This window comes from Chionomys nivalis, chromosome 7 (genome assembly GCF_950005125.1).
Source record: "Chionomys nivalis chromosome 7, mChiNiv1.1, whole genome shotgun sequence".
Lineage (NCBI taxonomy): Eukaryota > Metazoa > Chordata > Mammalia > Rodentia > Cricetidae > Chionomys > Chionomys nivalis.
The window spans coordinates 17,736,936-17,753,796 of NC_080092.1; the positions used below are offsets into that span (position 1 = coordinate 17,736,936).

The following is a 16,861-nucleotide window of genomic DNA, read 5'->3' on the forward strand; positions in this document are numbered from 1 at the left end:
CCCAAACCTAAGCCTGTCACTTACCTATATGTGCACCAAGCTATCTGGGTGCCAGAGATACCTGGGCATCTTTAAAAGTTCAGATTCCCGGTTATCACTCTAGACCTGCTAAAGTCTCTGAGAATCGTTCCAGGAGTACACATTCCTAACAAGTTCTCAGGAGGGTCTGAGGTACAAACAGGGCTGGGAAGCTACACTGCTTCACCCAGGAGACTCTCCCTGCCCATCTCACTGTTGTTCATGGTAGTTTCATCTGTAAGTCCACTATAGCGTCCATGTTGACTGGCGATGGTGAGAGCCTTAGTTCCTAGACTACACTGTAAACCAAGTGAGGCCAGGTCAGAGGTCAGATTTGCTATTTTTCTGGTATCTCCCTGACCCAGAATTACAGCACAGGTTCACATAGAAACAATTCCATGGATGACAAAATCCTACCCACTACACACAAAAGGCTGCCACTGAGACACTGGTTAGAAAAGATGCTATAGGGACCCTGCAGGTCCCTACGATCCTCTCAGGGGCCACAGGATCAAAATTGCTTCCATGATGATACTAAGGGTGTCGTTTATCTTTCTTGTTCACGTTTGACCCTGCTGCTGAGCAGGATGCTGATAGGTTGCTGCTGAGCCATAGGACCATGCAATGATAACAGATCCACACACAGCCATAGGAATAGAGTCCTTTGCAGTCGGGCCAGACATTAGAGGTGTGTGCTGAGATATAAATAAAGTCTGCTCTGCCATCTTTGTTTATTCGCTTGAGACAGGCTCTCTCTACATAGCCCAGCACAGCCTGCAATGTTCTATCTAGACCAGGTTGCTCTATCCTCCTGCCTCTGTCTCCTGAGTCTCGGGATCACACATGTTCCTCGCTGACTTTTTAAGTTGGAAAAAATGTAGCTATCATTTATAATTTATGCTAACATGTGATCCTGGCATGGGTTTGTTGTTATTTTTAAGTAAGTTACCAGGCATTTTCCATTTTTCTTAGGTTTCAGTTTTTCATATGGTACTCATTTGTAGAAATCGTTCACAAATAAAAAAAAGTACCGTGTGTCTTCAAAAAATGTTAAGAGAGCAAGGGGTCCCATGACCCAGCAGAATGGGAGTTACTGCCCCATCTTTCCTTGGTAGTAGATCCTGCCTGGGCTTCCCTTGGCTGCCTCATTCCCGAAATGTGGTCCTCACTACTCCTCCCAAGCAGCTCAATTTATGGCATAAGAAACCTGTCACTACCACTAAAGACAAACTTGGGGTTCTCCTGGGGACAGTGGTAATCCTTGGTCAGAGCAGAGCTCAGCTCCTGAGCTGTGAGCTTCCAAGAACAAGCAGATAGCTATGATCCCAAGGTTCCCAGACCCCAGCCTGGGTCACTGGCAAACCCACCCTCAGGAAGGTGGGGAATCCCTGGCCGTAGTATCCGACAGCAAAGTAGTCTGGTTTGGGTCTAAGGATTTTCATGATGTTTTCATAGAATTTGGCCTGCTGGATCTGAAAGAAGAAAACATGAATTATATCAAGACAACACAGATGTGTATCAAAGGTACTTTTGACTGAAAAGAGTCCAAAGTTATGACATTATCCTTATACCAGCTGTAGATAATGGCATGTGTGTGGTTATGGCTGTATTGCTGTGGATAGAGCCATGCTTACAGCCAATGCCTACTGTGTTAGATGTCCCACCTGCAGGAGTGCATTTACCTAACTCATACTCATGTCATTCTTGTGAGCATCTCCAGTGCTTTAAGTAAGGAACTAGGTGCTGGTCCATATGGATTTGATCCCAGCGAGCTCCAGCTGTGGTCCTGCTGCCCTCACTGTACTCCTTTCTCTGTGAACATGTGGCAGTGACAGGCATTTGTGAGAGAGCACAGATGTCCAAATGTCTATAGATAGAGACATCTTCCTGTGTGTGCACACCTCATACTTGGTCCACACCAAGAGGTGTGTGCTTTTCAGATGCTAATATTCTTGAAAGCGGTTTGCAGCTCATTCTGTACTGATGTGGGATTCCCCTCTGTATGCTGTGGATACCATTGGTTAATAAAGAAACTGTCTTGGGCCTGTGCAGGGAATAGAGATAGGTGGGGAAAACTAAACTGAATGCTGGGAGAAAGAAGGAGGAGTCAGGGAGAAGCCGTGGCTGCCGCCGGAGACAGACATGCTAAAACTTTGCTGGTAGGCCACGACCTTGTGGTGATGCGCAGATTAATGGAAATGGGTTAAATTAAGGTGTAATAGTTAGCAAATAAGAAACTAGAGCTAATGGGTCAAGCAGTGATTTAAATAATATAGTTTCTATGTGATTATTTTGGGGCTGAGCAGCTGGGAACCAACTAGCAGCTTCCTACAACACCATACTTGACAGCATTTTGCGGTTGCTATTGGACCCAAAGACATCTTGACATAGCACAAACATGTGAAGAGATGTGTCATAAGGATCATTCAATGTCACATAGAACATACATGTGGATCTAGACAGGTGCCTGGGTGGTATGTGCTTCATGCAGGGATGTTAATGTACATTAGTACATGTCTGTGTATAAACTCTGCACACCTCTGTGTCTGCAAACATCTATATGCTCCTGGGATATTGCCACTAAGTGTCCACTGACGCAGGCACATGTTTGTATTTGAGTCATATCTTACATGCAGCAAAGAGCTCAGCAGATTATAACGTGATTATCACTCTATCCCTCCATCCCCCACCCTAGCTGGTAGTGATACTCTCAACATTCTGGCTCTCATGTTACCATTCTCCAGGAAACGTCTACATTGGCCTGTGTGGGCTGAGAAGGGTGCCTGGGAGCCTGGCACCCGGGAAACCAGGAATTGTGGGGGTTGTAAGGGGTGTGAGGGATGAAGGAGCAACGGGCAAAGCTCTGCATTTCCCCTGGTGAGGCCAACTCCCTGCTAATTCCTGGCTCTGCAGTGCAGGCGGGGGAGATTGGTCCCTTTACTTCTTATTTCCCCCCACCACGTCCCGAACATCGACATGCTAATGGGACCAGCCAGATGGGGAGCATGTTAACGTGATTTATCTGTTCACCAAAAAGCACAAAGTTGTGCTTTTATTTAATTGGTTTGGTGATTTGTGGAACTTTTACTGCAAATGTAACAGAACATTTATTGGGCGTGCAACAGCTGTGGCAGCTGCGGCTCCATCTAACAATGGAAGGGTGATATTCACCCTGGCCTCACTCAGGTCCTTCTCCGACCTTCTGTTTCCCTAAGCCACAGGACTCTCTTTTCTCTGCCTGTCTCTGAGATGAGGTGAACCCTGTGCACAGGCCTCTGTGCAGGTGGCTTTCAGGGGAAGCCTTACCAGGTTCTGGCTGAGCAGCTCGTAGTCAAAGATCTCCATCTCATACTGTTCTGCCAGTTCCTTGCACAGGCTGATAGCCTCTTCCCACATCTGCAGGGGCATCAAGGAGACAAAGCTTAGTGATGTCTCAGCTTTTCCAGAGACTTGAGCCTAGCTGTGGCAGAGTTATACCGCAGACATCTTACCCAGCCCTAGCGCTGATGCAGAGTGAGCCTGGGACTTAGTGGTAGTATAAACTTTCCTTCCTGCTCCTTCAAAGAATAATGGAGCAGGCTGTTGCAATGCTCTCTGATTCTTTCTAAGCACCTGGAGAGAGGTCACCAGCAGCATTCTCATATTCCAGATGAGAAATGGAAGTTCATCTGCCCAACCAGGAGTGGGCTTGGAGGCCGGCCTCATTGGGCACAACTCCTGCTACTTTGTAAGTGCTTGGAGACTTATAATCATTCCCTGAGTCCCTCACTTCCACAGGGTGCAGGTTAGGCGGGGGAGGCATCAGAACCCTCTGCTAGAGAGGAATGATTCCCAGTGAAGTAAACAAATGGACTGAGGTCAGAGCATTTCTGGGGATGGAGTTGGGTTCCAATGTTCAGTCTCTGCCGGTCAATGCCGCATCTTAACGGGGTGCTGTGGTTGTGAACGGAAGTAAGGAACAGGATAGAGGTGGAGGTAGGAATGACTAGAGTATGAAAACATCATTGAAATTTTAAAGTGGGTCTTCTCTGCCTTTAACATAAACTGAAAACATGGACACAAAGAAGTCCACACACTTCCCTGCTGCTCTACTTTAAGCCAGAAGCCAAGATCATTGCCCATCCTGGACTGCAGAGGCATCGTATGCTCTGCAGCCAGGCGTGGGGGAAAGGCAGGGCTGGCTGGGAGTTTGACAGTCTCTGAGGATCCCCATTCCCTTTCCACACTGGGCTGAAAACAGAAAGTGCCCCTAAATGGAGAAGCTGGGGGAGTCAGGGGAGGAGAGAGGGGGGCTGCCAAAATCCATCGTGAGCTTCCTAACAAAGTGCTCTCTGCATCCAAGCATAGAAATAAATAAAACCAAGTGTGGCACGGAGCAACTATGGCAGTAAACCCCAGACAGCTTAGTGAGCAGCATAAAAATGCTTTATGTGCCAGGAGGACCCCTGTCTGCAGGCTCTCCCCTGAACAAGAAGCTTGGGTAATGATCTTGGCTGGGCCAGGGCACTGTTGGGCACAATGAGGGGGGAGGGGATACCAGGGCCAACTTCCTACCAGTATTGAAATAGGAAGAAGCAATGGGGTCCCTACGTGCTAAGAGATTTCTAGGAGCCAGAGAGGGGCAGGCAAAAGTCAGATGTCCAGCATTCCCTCCAGTCCTCGAGGGCCTCTGACTGTCACCCATCTTGCTGGGCTTCACACACTGGTTGTGGAACAAGGACTGAGTTCTGGGAACCAGTGCATGGACCACCATCTGTGTGGTCACCGAACAGGTACAAAAATCGGGGAAGACACCGTTTCTGGTCCTATGAACATCAGAGGTGAGGCACAAGGAGTTGGGTGGGACCATTGGGTTTGGGGAGGCACTATATCTGGTGATGTCAAGATAGACTCATGGAGCAATGGCCACTGTGTGCGTCTGTAGGGAAGGAAAGCTGAGGGGTTCTAGCGAGTTTAGGTTTTATTCTAGAAGCTTCCATGGCAGTGGCTTTCAGGGTGAGCTGAGGCACCATCATGTTCTCCTGTCCCCGCCGTCGCTACTGTACAATACCGAAAGATAACATGCGAAATCTGATAATGATTAGCAGTCTGTTTTGCAAATGCTTTGAGCACAGGGCTCTTGTGCTTTTTTCCTCTTTGCTCAGTACAGGGTGGCTGAGTCGATTCCAAGCTGGAGCTAAACCTTACCCCTCTTGGGGCTCTCCCAGTGGGACTGATGTAATCAGCAATAAACAAATAGAAAGCTCTTATTTGATGGCTAGAGGGGCAAGAAGTTCAAGAGGTGGCAGGGTCTTTGCCCTCAAGAGGCTTAGAATCATAAATTCTAGGACAGTCTTTTCCAACTGCTGAGCCTTAGGAATTTATAAGCCCTCTGTAGACATTACCTCATTGGATCATTCTGGAGAAGGTGGGAAGAGCAGACCAAGACAGAGGCAGTGAACTGAAGAGGCAGTACAGACCTACGCCAAGCATCCAGTGGTTTCCCAATAGATGGAGAGAGATCTTGCCAGTCCCATGGAAGCAGGGCTACAGCTGAGCCAGAGGGCTTACGGATGGCTTCAGAGAGGAAGTGGCACAGCGAGGCAGCAATGATGGCAATTACGGCTTAACAAGATGGCATTGCTGCACACCAGCTACCATGCTGACGTGTGTGACATACCTAGTTTTCATCTTACAACTAAGAATTAGGTGCTGTTAGTGTCTCACTATGGTGGAAGGAGAACTAGAATGTCAGGGGGGCCAAGAGAAACTATGGATAGACATGAGGGATGATACTCCCAGGCGTAAAGTTGGTGTGCTGTGCTGTGCTGTGCTGTATTGCCTGCAGGGCAGATGGTGACCTTCAGGCTGGACACATCTGAAGATCTGCTGGAAATTGTGGCTGGGTAGCAGCTGGTCTGCACCATTTCCTGGGCAATCCTGCTAGAATCCTTGATGAAAATATCACTGACAGCATAATGTCACCCATGAATCTGCCCGTTTACCCAACGCATTTGACTCCTGCGCATAAGGTTCTGTTTTAGCCACCAGATATCCAGCAGTGGATAAGCAGAAGTCTTTGCAATCTAGGTATTTCAAAGTGAGACCCTAGATGGTAATCCCATCAATCCCTGGTGAAGCAAATGCTTTTCTCTGAAGAAATAAGAAGGGCGGCTGAGGGCAGGAGTGCTAAAGGTGGTCAGGGATGCTCTTGCAACATCTAACTAAAACTCTGAAGAGGAAAAAGATCCAGCCTCCCAGTGGACAATTGTGTGGGGATGCTCCAAGCTGTGCAAAGTAAGTGCAATGGTTCAGGTGTTAGAAAGAAGTCAACACAGAGCATCCTCCTCAAGGATGGGATGAGAGAGGTGTTTAGGGACCTACACAGGGAGAGTTGTGTAATTAATTCTAAGTATAATGGGGGAATCATTGAAATGATTATCCACGGGTGCCTTGGTTAGCTTGTGTTTCCAACATAGTGCAATCTAGAGACATCTGGAAAGTAGGAAACCATTCTCCATCAGACTGACCTGAGGAGGTCTTGTCTTGGCTCCTAAATGATGTAGGAAGACCCAGCCCACTATGGGCAGCACTGTCTCTAGGTAGGTGGTAACTGAGCTGTATAAGAAAGCTAGCTGAGCATAAGCCAGGGGGCAAGGCAACAAGCTGTGTTCCTCCACAGCTCCTGCCACCAGGTTCCTGTCTCGAGTTCCTGCCCTGACTTCAATAGACGGTGGGCATGATTTGGAAATGCAAGATGTTTATCACAGAAGCAGAAAAGCAAACTAGAAGAACAAGTAAATGGCATGTCCCCGTGTATGGCCCCTTTGCTTTCTACACAGTGGATGCTCTGTCAGGGCAATAGAGGAAGCAGGGAAGCTGCTTAGGATCTGTTGCAGCTCTGTGAGTGAGGTTTGTAGTTGATCAGAGGTGGAAAAAAAAGATGGAAAGAAGTGAACAGACTTCAGCTGCAAAAGATGAGAATTGGTTTGACCTGAGGGTGGACCGAATACAGAGTACAGGATAGATCTGTCCCTCCCAATGACCCCACGTAGCGATGAGGGCAGGCTCCAATTACCTTTCCTTTATCAAAGTAGCCTATAATGGTCTCGTAGAGTGTCTCCTTCAGCTGACGGTGTGTCTGGGGATGCTGCTGGCCTGTCTGCATCACCTGCGATGCACACTGTTCATCTGACCACTGCAGGGAGAACACAGGGAGGCAAAACAGAGCTAAGTGGCAGTCAAGGACAGATGTCTTCCCAAGATGAAAAGCAGAAACCACCCTCTCCAAGTTTGGTCCTTTCTCTTCTTTCTCTCAGCTCATCTTTGAAATCTCAGGTTTCCGTTGGGGGAACTGCATCATGGATATGTGTCCTCACTCAGCATCTTGGAGGTTGTCCTCCAGCAGCACTTATGATATAATACAGAGAGGGTGAGCCAGCGGCCATGAGCCATGAGGACATCTCTGGTGAGGAGCAAGATGAAGCTTTGTAGATACTTTATGCGGGCCTCCCTGGGGTCCCATCTGTCTGCAGTCAGACAGATGCTGTCTGTAATTTCCATTTGTCTAGTGACTCTGATTTGGGCTAAATTGGACATCTTTGACTTTCTAGTGGTTCCACAGTGTGGAGATGGTAGGGATTTTCTCTAAACCATAATGAGACATGGACCCCGTGCTTCAAAAGCTAAAGGGAAAAATTCTTGCTTTTGCAGCAACATTCTCTAGATACGGAAAGCAGCTCAGTGGGCATGCTAATGGCTTATCCTTGGCAACAGATTGGATACTGTGTAATACTGAAAACATACGTCCTGGGGACTATTGCAATTATTGAAAATAAAGGTCACTCAGCACCTCTCCTGTACAGGAGAAATAGCACGGAGAATTGTGCTGCCAGGTTAGGAGCTTGGTGGGGCACCAACAAAAGGAAAATTCATTTGACATTTTTTTTCCCTTCTTGTTCTTCTTTCTTTCATTCTGTTTAAAAACTCTTCAATTTACTGTGCATATTCAATGGGGATCTCAGCACGGCTGTCTTCCTGGGAGTACCTTGAGCAGCCAGGTGTGAAGCAGGAGCGTGTAGGCAGCCTCTGTATAATTGTCGCAGTCCAGGTGAAGATCACGGAGCTTATACAGGTATCTGTTTAGGGAGTTGGAAGATTGAGTGATTAGATGTCTAATAGGGACAGGAAGGAGTGAGACAAAACAAACAGGCTCATGCACAGGGAGTTCTCCAGTCCAGCCTTCTACATGGCAGGTCATGATAGCATCCGGGATTTGTTGGACCTTTAATGTGCACCAGGTACTATGCTAAGTGACTTCTTCCCTTTTGATCCTGAAACAAGACCTTGGCATGTAGCTCAGGCTAGCCTAGAACTTACTATGTAGGCCAGGCTGGCTTCAAACTCATGATCCTCCTATGACACCCTGCTACATGCTGGGATTACAGGTGTGTACTATGATGTTCAGGTTTGTGTTAAGTATTTTAAATGCCTTGGATAATCGTGTCCTCACGACAGCTTTATGTCATGGGTTCATTAGGGATTTCCATATTGTGATGAAAAAAATATAAGAGCCTGAAGTTAGGGCATATCCCAGACAGAATTCAATGTGATATAGAAAGTCCTGGCCAGTGTGATATGACATAGAAGTAAAGGAAGGAAATACAAGTGGCTTATCAGGAGGCGCTTGCTAAGACCAGGAAGTGCTGGGGTGCCAGCTGAGTATTGACTTGATCATTGTAAGAGTCCCTGAGGATGACAGTCATAAAGGGATTCTCCTGTCCTCTCACTGGAGTGCTCTGATAGAGCATACAAGAGAGAAGGACAGGGGAAAGGGAAAGGATAGAGAGCCTTGAGCTGTCCACAGAGAGGATCTTCTTTTTGGACACAGTAGCATTCCCACCTCCTGTCGCTTTGCAAGTGACATTCCAGTTCTGAACACCGAGGAAAATCCCGTGGAAAGGAAGTAAGAGTCAGGAGCAAAGGAAAGAAGCCCTGATAAACTGTTGATAATTGAGTCCTCATTTTAATTATTTATTTATTATTATTATTATTATTATTATTATTATTATTATTATTATTATTTGGTTTTTAGAGACAGGGTTTCCCTGTAGCTTTGAATCCTGTCCTGGAACTAACTCTTGTAGACCAGGCTGGCCTCGAACTCACAGAGATCCACCTGCCTCTGCCTCCCGAGTGCTGGGATTAAAGGTGTGGACCACCACCGCCTGGCCTGCCTTCCTTCCTTCCTTCCTTCCTTCCTTCCTTCCTTCCTTCCTTCCTTCCTTCCTTCCTTCCTTCCTTCCTTCCTTCATGGGTTTTCATCACTTTTTAAAGATTTATTATGTATGCAGTGTTCTATTTGCATGTAAACCTGCACACCAGTAGAGGGCGCCAGATCTCATTACAGATGGTTGTGAGCCACCATGTGGTTGCTGAGAATTGAACTCAGGACCTCTGGAAGAACAGCCAGTGCTCTTAACCTCTGAGCCATCTCTCCAGCCCGATTCCTCATTTGCTATGGCAGGCAGTAAAATGCAATTTCAGACTCAACAATACCAACTAACAATGGACTAAAGATTCTGAACCAGAAAGTCAAATTAAAACTTTATTGCAAGTTCATTTTCTCAGAGGTTCTGCCACAGTGATGCACACTGACTAACATACGGTACTTTCTGAAAGTTTTCTATCTAGACAATTGAGCTGAGTTAGAAGGTAAGTGGGGAGGCAGCCTTGGTAGAAAGATTCAACTTATCCTGCTAGCATTGATATTAAGATGAAAAAACTGAGGCCTGTGTTAGAACAGAGGGAGAGAGAAAGAGAGAGAAATGGTCTATTCACATCCACAGCAATGGTCTTTTCACTCTCTTCCCCAATCCATGATGCTCTGCTGATAGCAGTCACCAGGGAAATTACGCATGGCCTCCACATAGAGTTTGGACTTTGGAAACACCTATTCTGCATACATGGCTCTATCCTATCTTATTGCTTCCTGACTGACCACTCATTAGACTGCCTTGATGTCTGGGCTCAACACCCTCTAGGAAAGTATCCCAAGGAGACTTTCTCCTGCTATTGCAACTCCTGAACCAAGACTTCCCCTTTCCTCTCCTTTGCTAACTCAAGGGCTTAGCCATTTGCTATTCAGCCCCAAGAAGATGTTTTAATGAGCCCGCCATGGCTACTGAGTCAGATGCCTCTGCATACTGGACTGGGGTACCCTAGGGAACAGAGACTCACACAGCCACAGCTACACCTCAAACGGCCACCACCACCCCACGAGATGACAACTGTCGGAAAGAATGAGGGTACAACGTTGTACCCTCTGAGCTTTTCAGGAAAAAGAGCTGCTGATTTTTATAAGTTCTCTAGATTTATAAATGTTGGCAACCAATTAAAAGTGTTTAAATACTATACCTGCCAAACAGAGCAGGTTTCCAGAACATCCGTTGTCTCTCTGCAATGCCTGGAGTAGGCAATATGGCGTCTTTCCTAGATTAACACGGGCCCCAATCCCTGAGCCTGTGGGGGTCTGGGACTTACCATCTGTTCTTCTGAAGTGGAAAGGAAAAAAGGGGGAAGAATTCAGAGAAAGGAAAGTCTGTACAAGGCATGTAGCCTAGTCTTCCATCTCATGCTCAGAGCAGAAGGCAGAACTTTTTTTTTTTTTTTTTTCATTAAACAGAGAAGAACCATAACAATGACTGGAGTGCGCCATCCCAAAAGGCTGCTCTGGCCCTGCAGACCCCAAAGCTTCATGTGTTACAAAGCTCAGGGAAGCCTGTGGAGTGATTTTTTTTTTCCTCAGCCCAACCAGACTAAAGTGAGTAAGAACCTAAAAGAAATAAAATAAGAACCAAGCTGTGGTGCTAAGAGCAGAGTGAGTTTAGACGTACGGGCTCAGCTTTTGACAGAACATGCTGGGGCTGTGGACACGCAGGAAGGAACAGAGAGGCCGGTGGCCAAGAACCCTTTGTTGCTATTTATTATAGAAAAATGTTAGAAACCATGGAACTGTTCAACAATACAGGATTGGCTATGTAAATGACAGCATATTCTAGAAAGGGAATTTTATGGTTTCATTACAAATGATGCTGAAATATATCTTGTCAGGTAAAAAAACAAGGAATAAATTATTAGCAATATAACTCTATGCAGAAACAGCACATTCACAGTATTAGTTGTATGTATAAGCACAAAAGTCTGAAAATATGTATATATTTTAGAAACTTACTTTATGTTTTATTTTGCTAGACTATGTTTTATGAGGGTTTTGTTTTGATAAAAAATCTGTGTTATTTTTATAATGGGCAAAAAATAACAGCAATATAGATTCTTTACACAAAAAAAATGAGATTCTGAGAAAATTGACAAAGTAGTATTTTTGCTCCAGGCTGATGACGTCAGAAAAGCTTCTCATGATAAAATTAAATATCTAATAAACGCCTAGAAGGAAGGGAACATTACGTCATGTGGTATTTTTCTCCCTTCCATTCATTTATTTTTTCCTACCGCATCTACTTTGTGTGTGTACATGTATACACAATGTATGTAGAAGGGTGTACATGTGTCCCAGCACATGTGTATAGACATGTGTATGGTATGTGTGTAGAAGGGTGTACATGTGTAAGGTATGTATGCAGAATGGTGTACATGTGTCACAGCACATGTGTGTGGACATGTGTATGGTATGTGTGCAGAAGGATGGACATGTGTCACAGCCCATGTGTGAAGGTCACAGTACAACCTGAGAGAACCAGTTCTCTGTTTCCCCTGTGTAAGTCCCAGGGATGGCCTCGGGTCTTCAAGGACTTGGAAGCAAGCACCTTTACCTGCGGAACCATCTCACCACCCATGTTTCTTCCCTTCAAAGCAAACTAGCCAAGGGCTCACCAAGTGCCTGAACTAAGGAGGATTTCCCATGCTGTCCCATGAGAGAAGCAGATGAGTACCCAGCTCACATGACATGGTAAGGAACATGCACAGAGGAGGACACCAGGCAGGCTGAGCGCTCCAGGCAGTTTTGAGGGGATGACCATAGAACAGACGGTGCCACCAAATCTTGGGAAATTGAGAGAAATCAGAACACCAAGAGCCAGGTGCTAAGAAGCCGAGTTTAAATACTGCATCAGAGACAGCAGGCGCAGCAATGGATACCAAGCAGAGAGGTTCACAGGCTGAGGTTTATGATAACAAATTTACCTTATATACATCTCCTCCCGGTTGTTATCTTTGTAGAAATTCTAGTTGGAGAGAGAGGAAAAAACAAAACAAAACAAAAAAAACAAAAGACAGTATTGAGTGCTTTACTTTGTAGGGCTGTGGAGAAAGAGCATATGATAATGGGGATGAGAAAAAGATGGCTGTTTACCATCTGGGAACCCACCCGCGGGAACAAGAAGTTCACTTTGCTGAATGCACCCAACAGCCTCATTGGGAGGCTTGGCTCTGCAAGTCACTTCCCTGACTGTAAAGGGACAGAACAAGTGTCTCAGTCATCACATACTAGGGGATGCAGTGAGCTGTTTGCTGGGCTGAGCGGCAGGCTGCCAAGACCGGGACAGTCTGCTTTAAAGGGCAGCCTGGCTTAAATGCAGACACTCGAGAGCCTACCCTAATTCTGACGGCACAGAACCTTCTGGAGTTATGCGATTTCATAGCTAAAGCACTTAAACTTGACAGTGTCCAGGAGACGATACCCCAGTGCCAGCTTAGATGCTATTTTTTTTGTTTAAAATTTTCCTTTTGTTGTTTTTGTTTTTTTAGGTGGTCTCACGATGGAGCTCCAAGCTGGTCTCCAGTGTATCATCTTCCCACGTTAGGCTCCTGGGATTACAGGTATACTCCACCAAGCCTGGTTCTCAGGAGCTGTTTATTTGTTTTAACCTATGTGTCTGTGTGAGTGTATATCACAAGTGAGTCAGGGCCCATAGGATCCATAAGAGGGTGTCAGACCCCATAGAGCTGACGTTACAGGCAGTGTGTACAGCCTGACATGGCTGGTCTTCTGGAAGAGCAACAAGTGCTCTTAACTGCTGAGCCGTCTTCCCAGTTAGCGGTTCTTTAGACTGGTAGTTGCCCTGGGCTCTGCCAATGGAAGTCCTAGTCTTGTGCCAATTGAAAACAAGTCCTTACAGATTTTGAGCCAACCTAACAGCCTCTTGTGGGATGTGAGCATCCATGTGCTCTTGAGGCCTAGGGAAGAGCAGGTGACTTGTCCCAGGTTGTCCCAGGCCCGTGCAGCCAGTTTCCATCTGCATGACCTCTCCTGATAGCAGCAGTTCTGTTTGAAGATCCCTGTCCCGGACACACATCCTGGCTTGGCTGATGACAAGCAATTTCTTCAACCATCTCCTGACCTCCCTTAGAGAGAAACTGGAAAACCCCTTCTCCTCAGCTCTTTATGTAAATCGGGCCTGGCCGAGTTATTAGCATTGAATTCCTTTCTGCTGTAGTCAGGACTTTTAAAGTCCCTTTGGCATTCTGAAAAATCAATGGCAATATCTAAGCTGTTACAAAAGAGTTCACATTGACTAGGGAGGGGCCACCCAACGGAGCTGGAGGGGCTGGGTTTGCGTTTTCAGAGCTTCGGGAGTGGCAGGTGGCACACGTAAAATGCCCTAGCTGTAATGCTATCTTCCTTCTGTGGGATAGAAGTCCTTAAGGAGATCTGTGTACCTTCCGCTTCAAATATAATGAAACTAAGGCACAGAAAACCTCAAGCCACAGCACAGATGCTGAGCTGGGATTTTAACTGCCTTTGTCTGGGTTCCACAGCAGTTAGCCCTGCTTCTCTTCCAGGAGCAGAAGTAAGACCCAAGCTTAGCCCGCAGTAGGAGACGGATCCAGCTTGGTCCACGGGGACCCGGCAGACACTCACCAGCAGGTTCACTGTGCAGCTCATGCGGTTGTCTTTGCTCTCATCTGTCATCACTCCCCGGTAATCCAGCAGCTTCTCCAGCAACCCTTTGACCAAGCTCACGAAGTTCTCCACCGACTTGGCAATGGTCGGATGCTCCGCGGTGCACTCCATCAGGCTGTGGGGACAGAGGGGTGCTGAGCGCATGCTCGCAAGCTGTGTGGTTGTTGTCAAATGCAACACTACACAAGTGGCCAGTGAACTCAAGCTCAAGGTTGGCATAGTTTCTTCACCCCAAAACTAATCCATCCATACAGCACAACAAATATTCCTTTACGATAAGAATGGGAAAAAATAAAAATAAAATAAATTCTTATGCGGCCAATTGTGTGTGGGTGTGGGATGGTTACATTTACACCCACACTAGGGGAATCGCAGGGTGACTATCTTGGGTAGTGGATTCACACTAGGAGTATGGCAGGGTGACTATCTTGGGTAGTGGATTCACACTAGGAGTATGGCAGGGTGACTATCTTGGGTAGTGGATTCACACTAGGAGTATGGCAGGGTGACTATCTTGGGTAGTGGATTCACACTAGGAGTATGGCAGGGTGACTATCTTGGGTAGTGAATTCACACTAGGAGTATGGCAGGGTGACTATCTTGGGTAGTGATTTCACAACAAGAATTTCTAGGAATACTTTATATGTATATATCCTCTGATTCAACAACTCTACTTCACAGGGTCTGCCCTTTAGGAGTCTGTCTGTACTACAGAAACATTTCCAGAACTATGCCAGAATATACTTATAGGGTTTTGAAACTGTATCAGAGAGTGAAATAGCTGGAGCCGTCAGAAGTGTCCATCAGCCAGAAGATGGTTAAGTAAACTGAGGTATTTTCATACAATACGGTTCCATGAAGTCATTAAAAAGTCTTAGGGAATAAATCGGTACTGACATAAAAAATACTATAAAATACACATCTAAACGAGATGTGTAACTATCCAAACAAGTTTATTTCTCTTTATTTAATTGTTTCAGAAGTGACCATGTCCCCAGTGCTGCTCTTAGCATCATAAAACGACAAACTCCTCTAAAGCGTCATCCTGATCCAATGAGACCGGATACTTATGCACAGGGCTACCAAGGGATGGCAAGGTACCTAGCCTGCTCAACATCACACAGTTGGTAAATATCAATAGCCTGACTCTAGCATCCCTGTCTCAATCATCCAATACTATGTGTGTGAACCTACAAGATGTCAGGAAGGATGCACACCAGCCACTGAGTTGTGATCCCTTCTGGTCAGGGACCTAGGTAAAGACAGGGAAATGCTTTGTTTTCTATTTAAGTAGAGGAGTGTTGGCTGGAAAAAAAAATCTTCGCATAATCAATATAAAATGTTTACCTGTGCCATCCCTAAAGCACTTATCAGCTGCTAAATACTGTCCTAGGCATGGTGTGGTGTAGAGAGTGACAGCAAATCTGCAGAGTACTGTGCCCACCCCTGCAAGTCGGGGTGACAGAGGAACAAACTGAACTTGGGGCTGGGACAGTTACTCTTAATCACATGTGCCGCGATCCCTTGAGAAAGTCTCACGGGAATTTCAACAACTAGAAATTCTTCCTCCCCAGTTACAGAAGAGGAAATGGAGACAGAGGAAGGCTCGAAGGACAGCTGGAAGTTTAGGTGGTGGCCTTAGGAATTAAGCCAATCACTGTTGGGTTTAGGAAGAGATTTCCCCACAGGCACTGCGGTCTGTTCTCGGGTGTCTGCCAGGTTTGTTAGTCATTTTCCTCTGGCCAGTGCAAGTTCCCAAGAGATCCCAGGAGAAAAGAAAAATAAAAACAAACAAACATACAAAAAATATAAAGCAAAACAAGTACTTCAGAGGGTCATTTCATTCCAGAAACCATGCCACTCTGCAAAGAGATGACATCTCCAACTGCAGCTGGGATCAGGCCTATCCATCTTCTCCTGGGCAAAGCACTTGTTCCCGGCTCTCAACCAGCAATGCAAACAGCCCGGGATTTACAGCTGTCTGGTTCAGCTGCATCTGTACCTACTTCTCTGAGACAGCCACTTCCAGCTCTGCTCTCCACCCTGGTGACAATTCAGTCAGGCTCCGTCCAGCATTTGGGTGTGGGATTCCAGGCAAAGGGCACGAAGCAAGAGTTCTCAGCCCTGCACCATGCTAGAATATCTAGGGGCAACTTTCGCAAAGCCCTGTCCCGCTGAAGTCAAATCTTTGGAACCTCTGAAGGCCCGGGCAGCAATGTTTTGTTCTTCGGCTCTCCAGGGCACTCTAGTGTTTAGCCAGCATTGGGGAACCACTTCTAGAATCGTCTCTGCATACTCCAGCCTGGAAGGACAACATCCGAGCCCTCTTCTATCTGAGTCTGACTCAGTACTCTGGGCTGGGGTCTGAGACCCTGTTACCTAATTTCCAATGCTGTAGGGTCTTGGGCTACTCTGTAGACCCAAGGGTTTAAAAAATTTATCTTGAATGTCTTGGTGTCTTTGGTTTTTGGGGGGTGAGGCAGGAAGGCTGCTCATACTGTAGGGGATCGGTGAGCTCAGTGGTTAGATATCACTATTCCGCCTAACCGTTACTCATCCAACCTGTATAGTTCTACAAACTGTGGGTTTGCAGGTGAAGGCCTTGGGAACTAAAACAGTTAGCGTAGAAGACCTCTAGAGGGAGGAGACTCATTATTCCACCCAATGCAGGAGGAAGGCTCTGAGGGCAGGGAAGACTGTGGACTCTAAGCCTGTAGTACCTGTGTACAAAGGCATGTGAGGACTAGGACTCAGCCTCTCCTCTCTCCATGTCTGAGCTTTGTCACTTGATTCGAAGCTATAGCTGGCATTGGACAGGAAGCCCTGTTCTAGTCACAAGAGTACCATCTAACTTCTAAGCTGTACCGGAAGACTGGATCTGTCGGGAGAGGTTCTAAACCAGCTCAGGCCCTGAACAATAGACTAGAAGGAAGGGCCACGGGA

General features: G+C 46.4%; 1 protein-coding gene across 1 annotated transcript in view; it reads right to left on the minus strand.

The window, feature by feature from the left end:
• Nucleotides 1–16,861, minus strand: part of Dock2 (dedicator of cytokinesis 2) — a 413,359-nt gene that overhangs the window by 29,409 nt on the left and 367,089 nt on the right. The window contains exons 35-40 of the mRNA XM_057774274.1: nucleotides 13,877–14,033; nucleotides 12,199–12,239; nucleotides 8,045–8,135; nucleotides 7,076–7,195; nucleotides 3,325–3,414; nucleotides 1,386–1,490 (exon numbers count right to left, since the gene is read on the minus strand). Coding sequence (XP_057630257.1) covers nucleotides 1,386–1,490; nucleotides 3,325–3,414; nucleotides 7,076–7,195; nucleotides 8,045–8,135; nucleotides 12,199–12,239; nucleotides 13,877–14,033 — 604 coding nt within the window. The remainder of the gene's footprint in view (nucleotides 1–1,385; nucleotides 1,491–3,324; nucleotides 3,415–7,075; nucleotides 7,196–8,044; nucleotides 8,136–12,198; nucleotides 12,240–13,876; nucleotides 14,034–16,861) is intronic.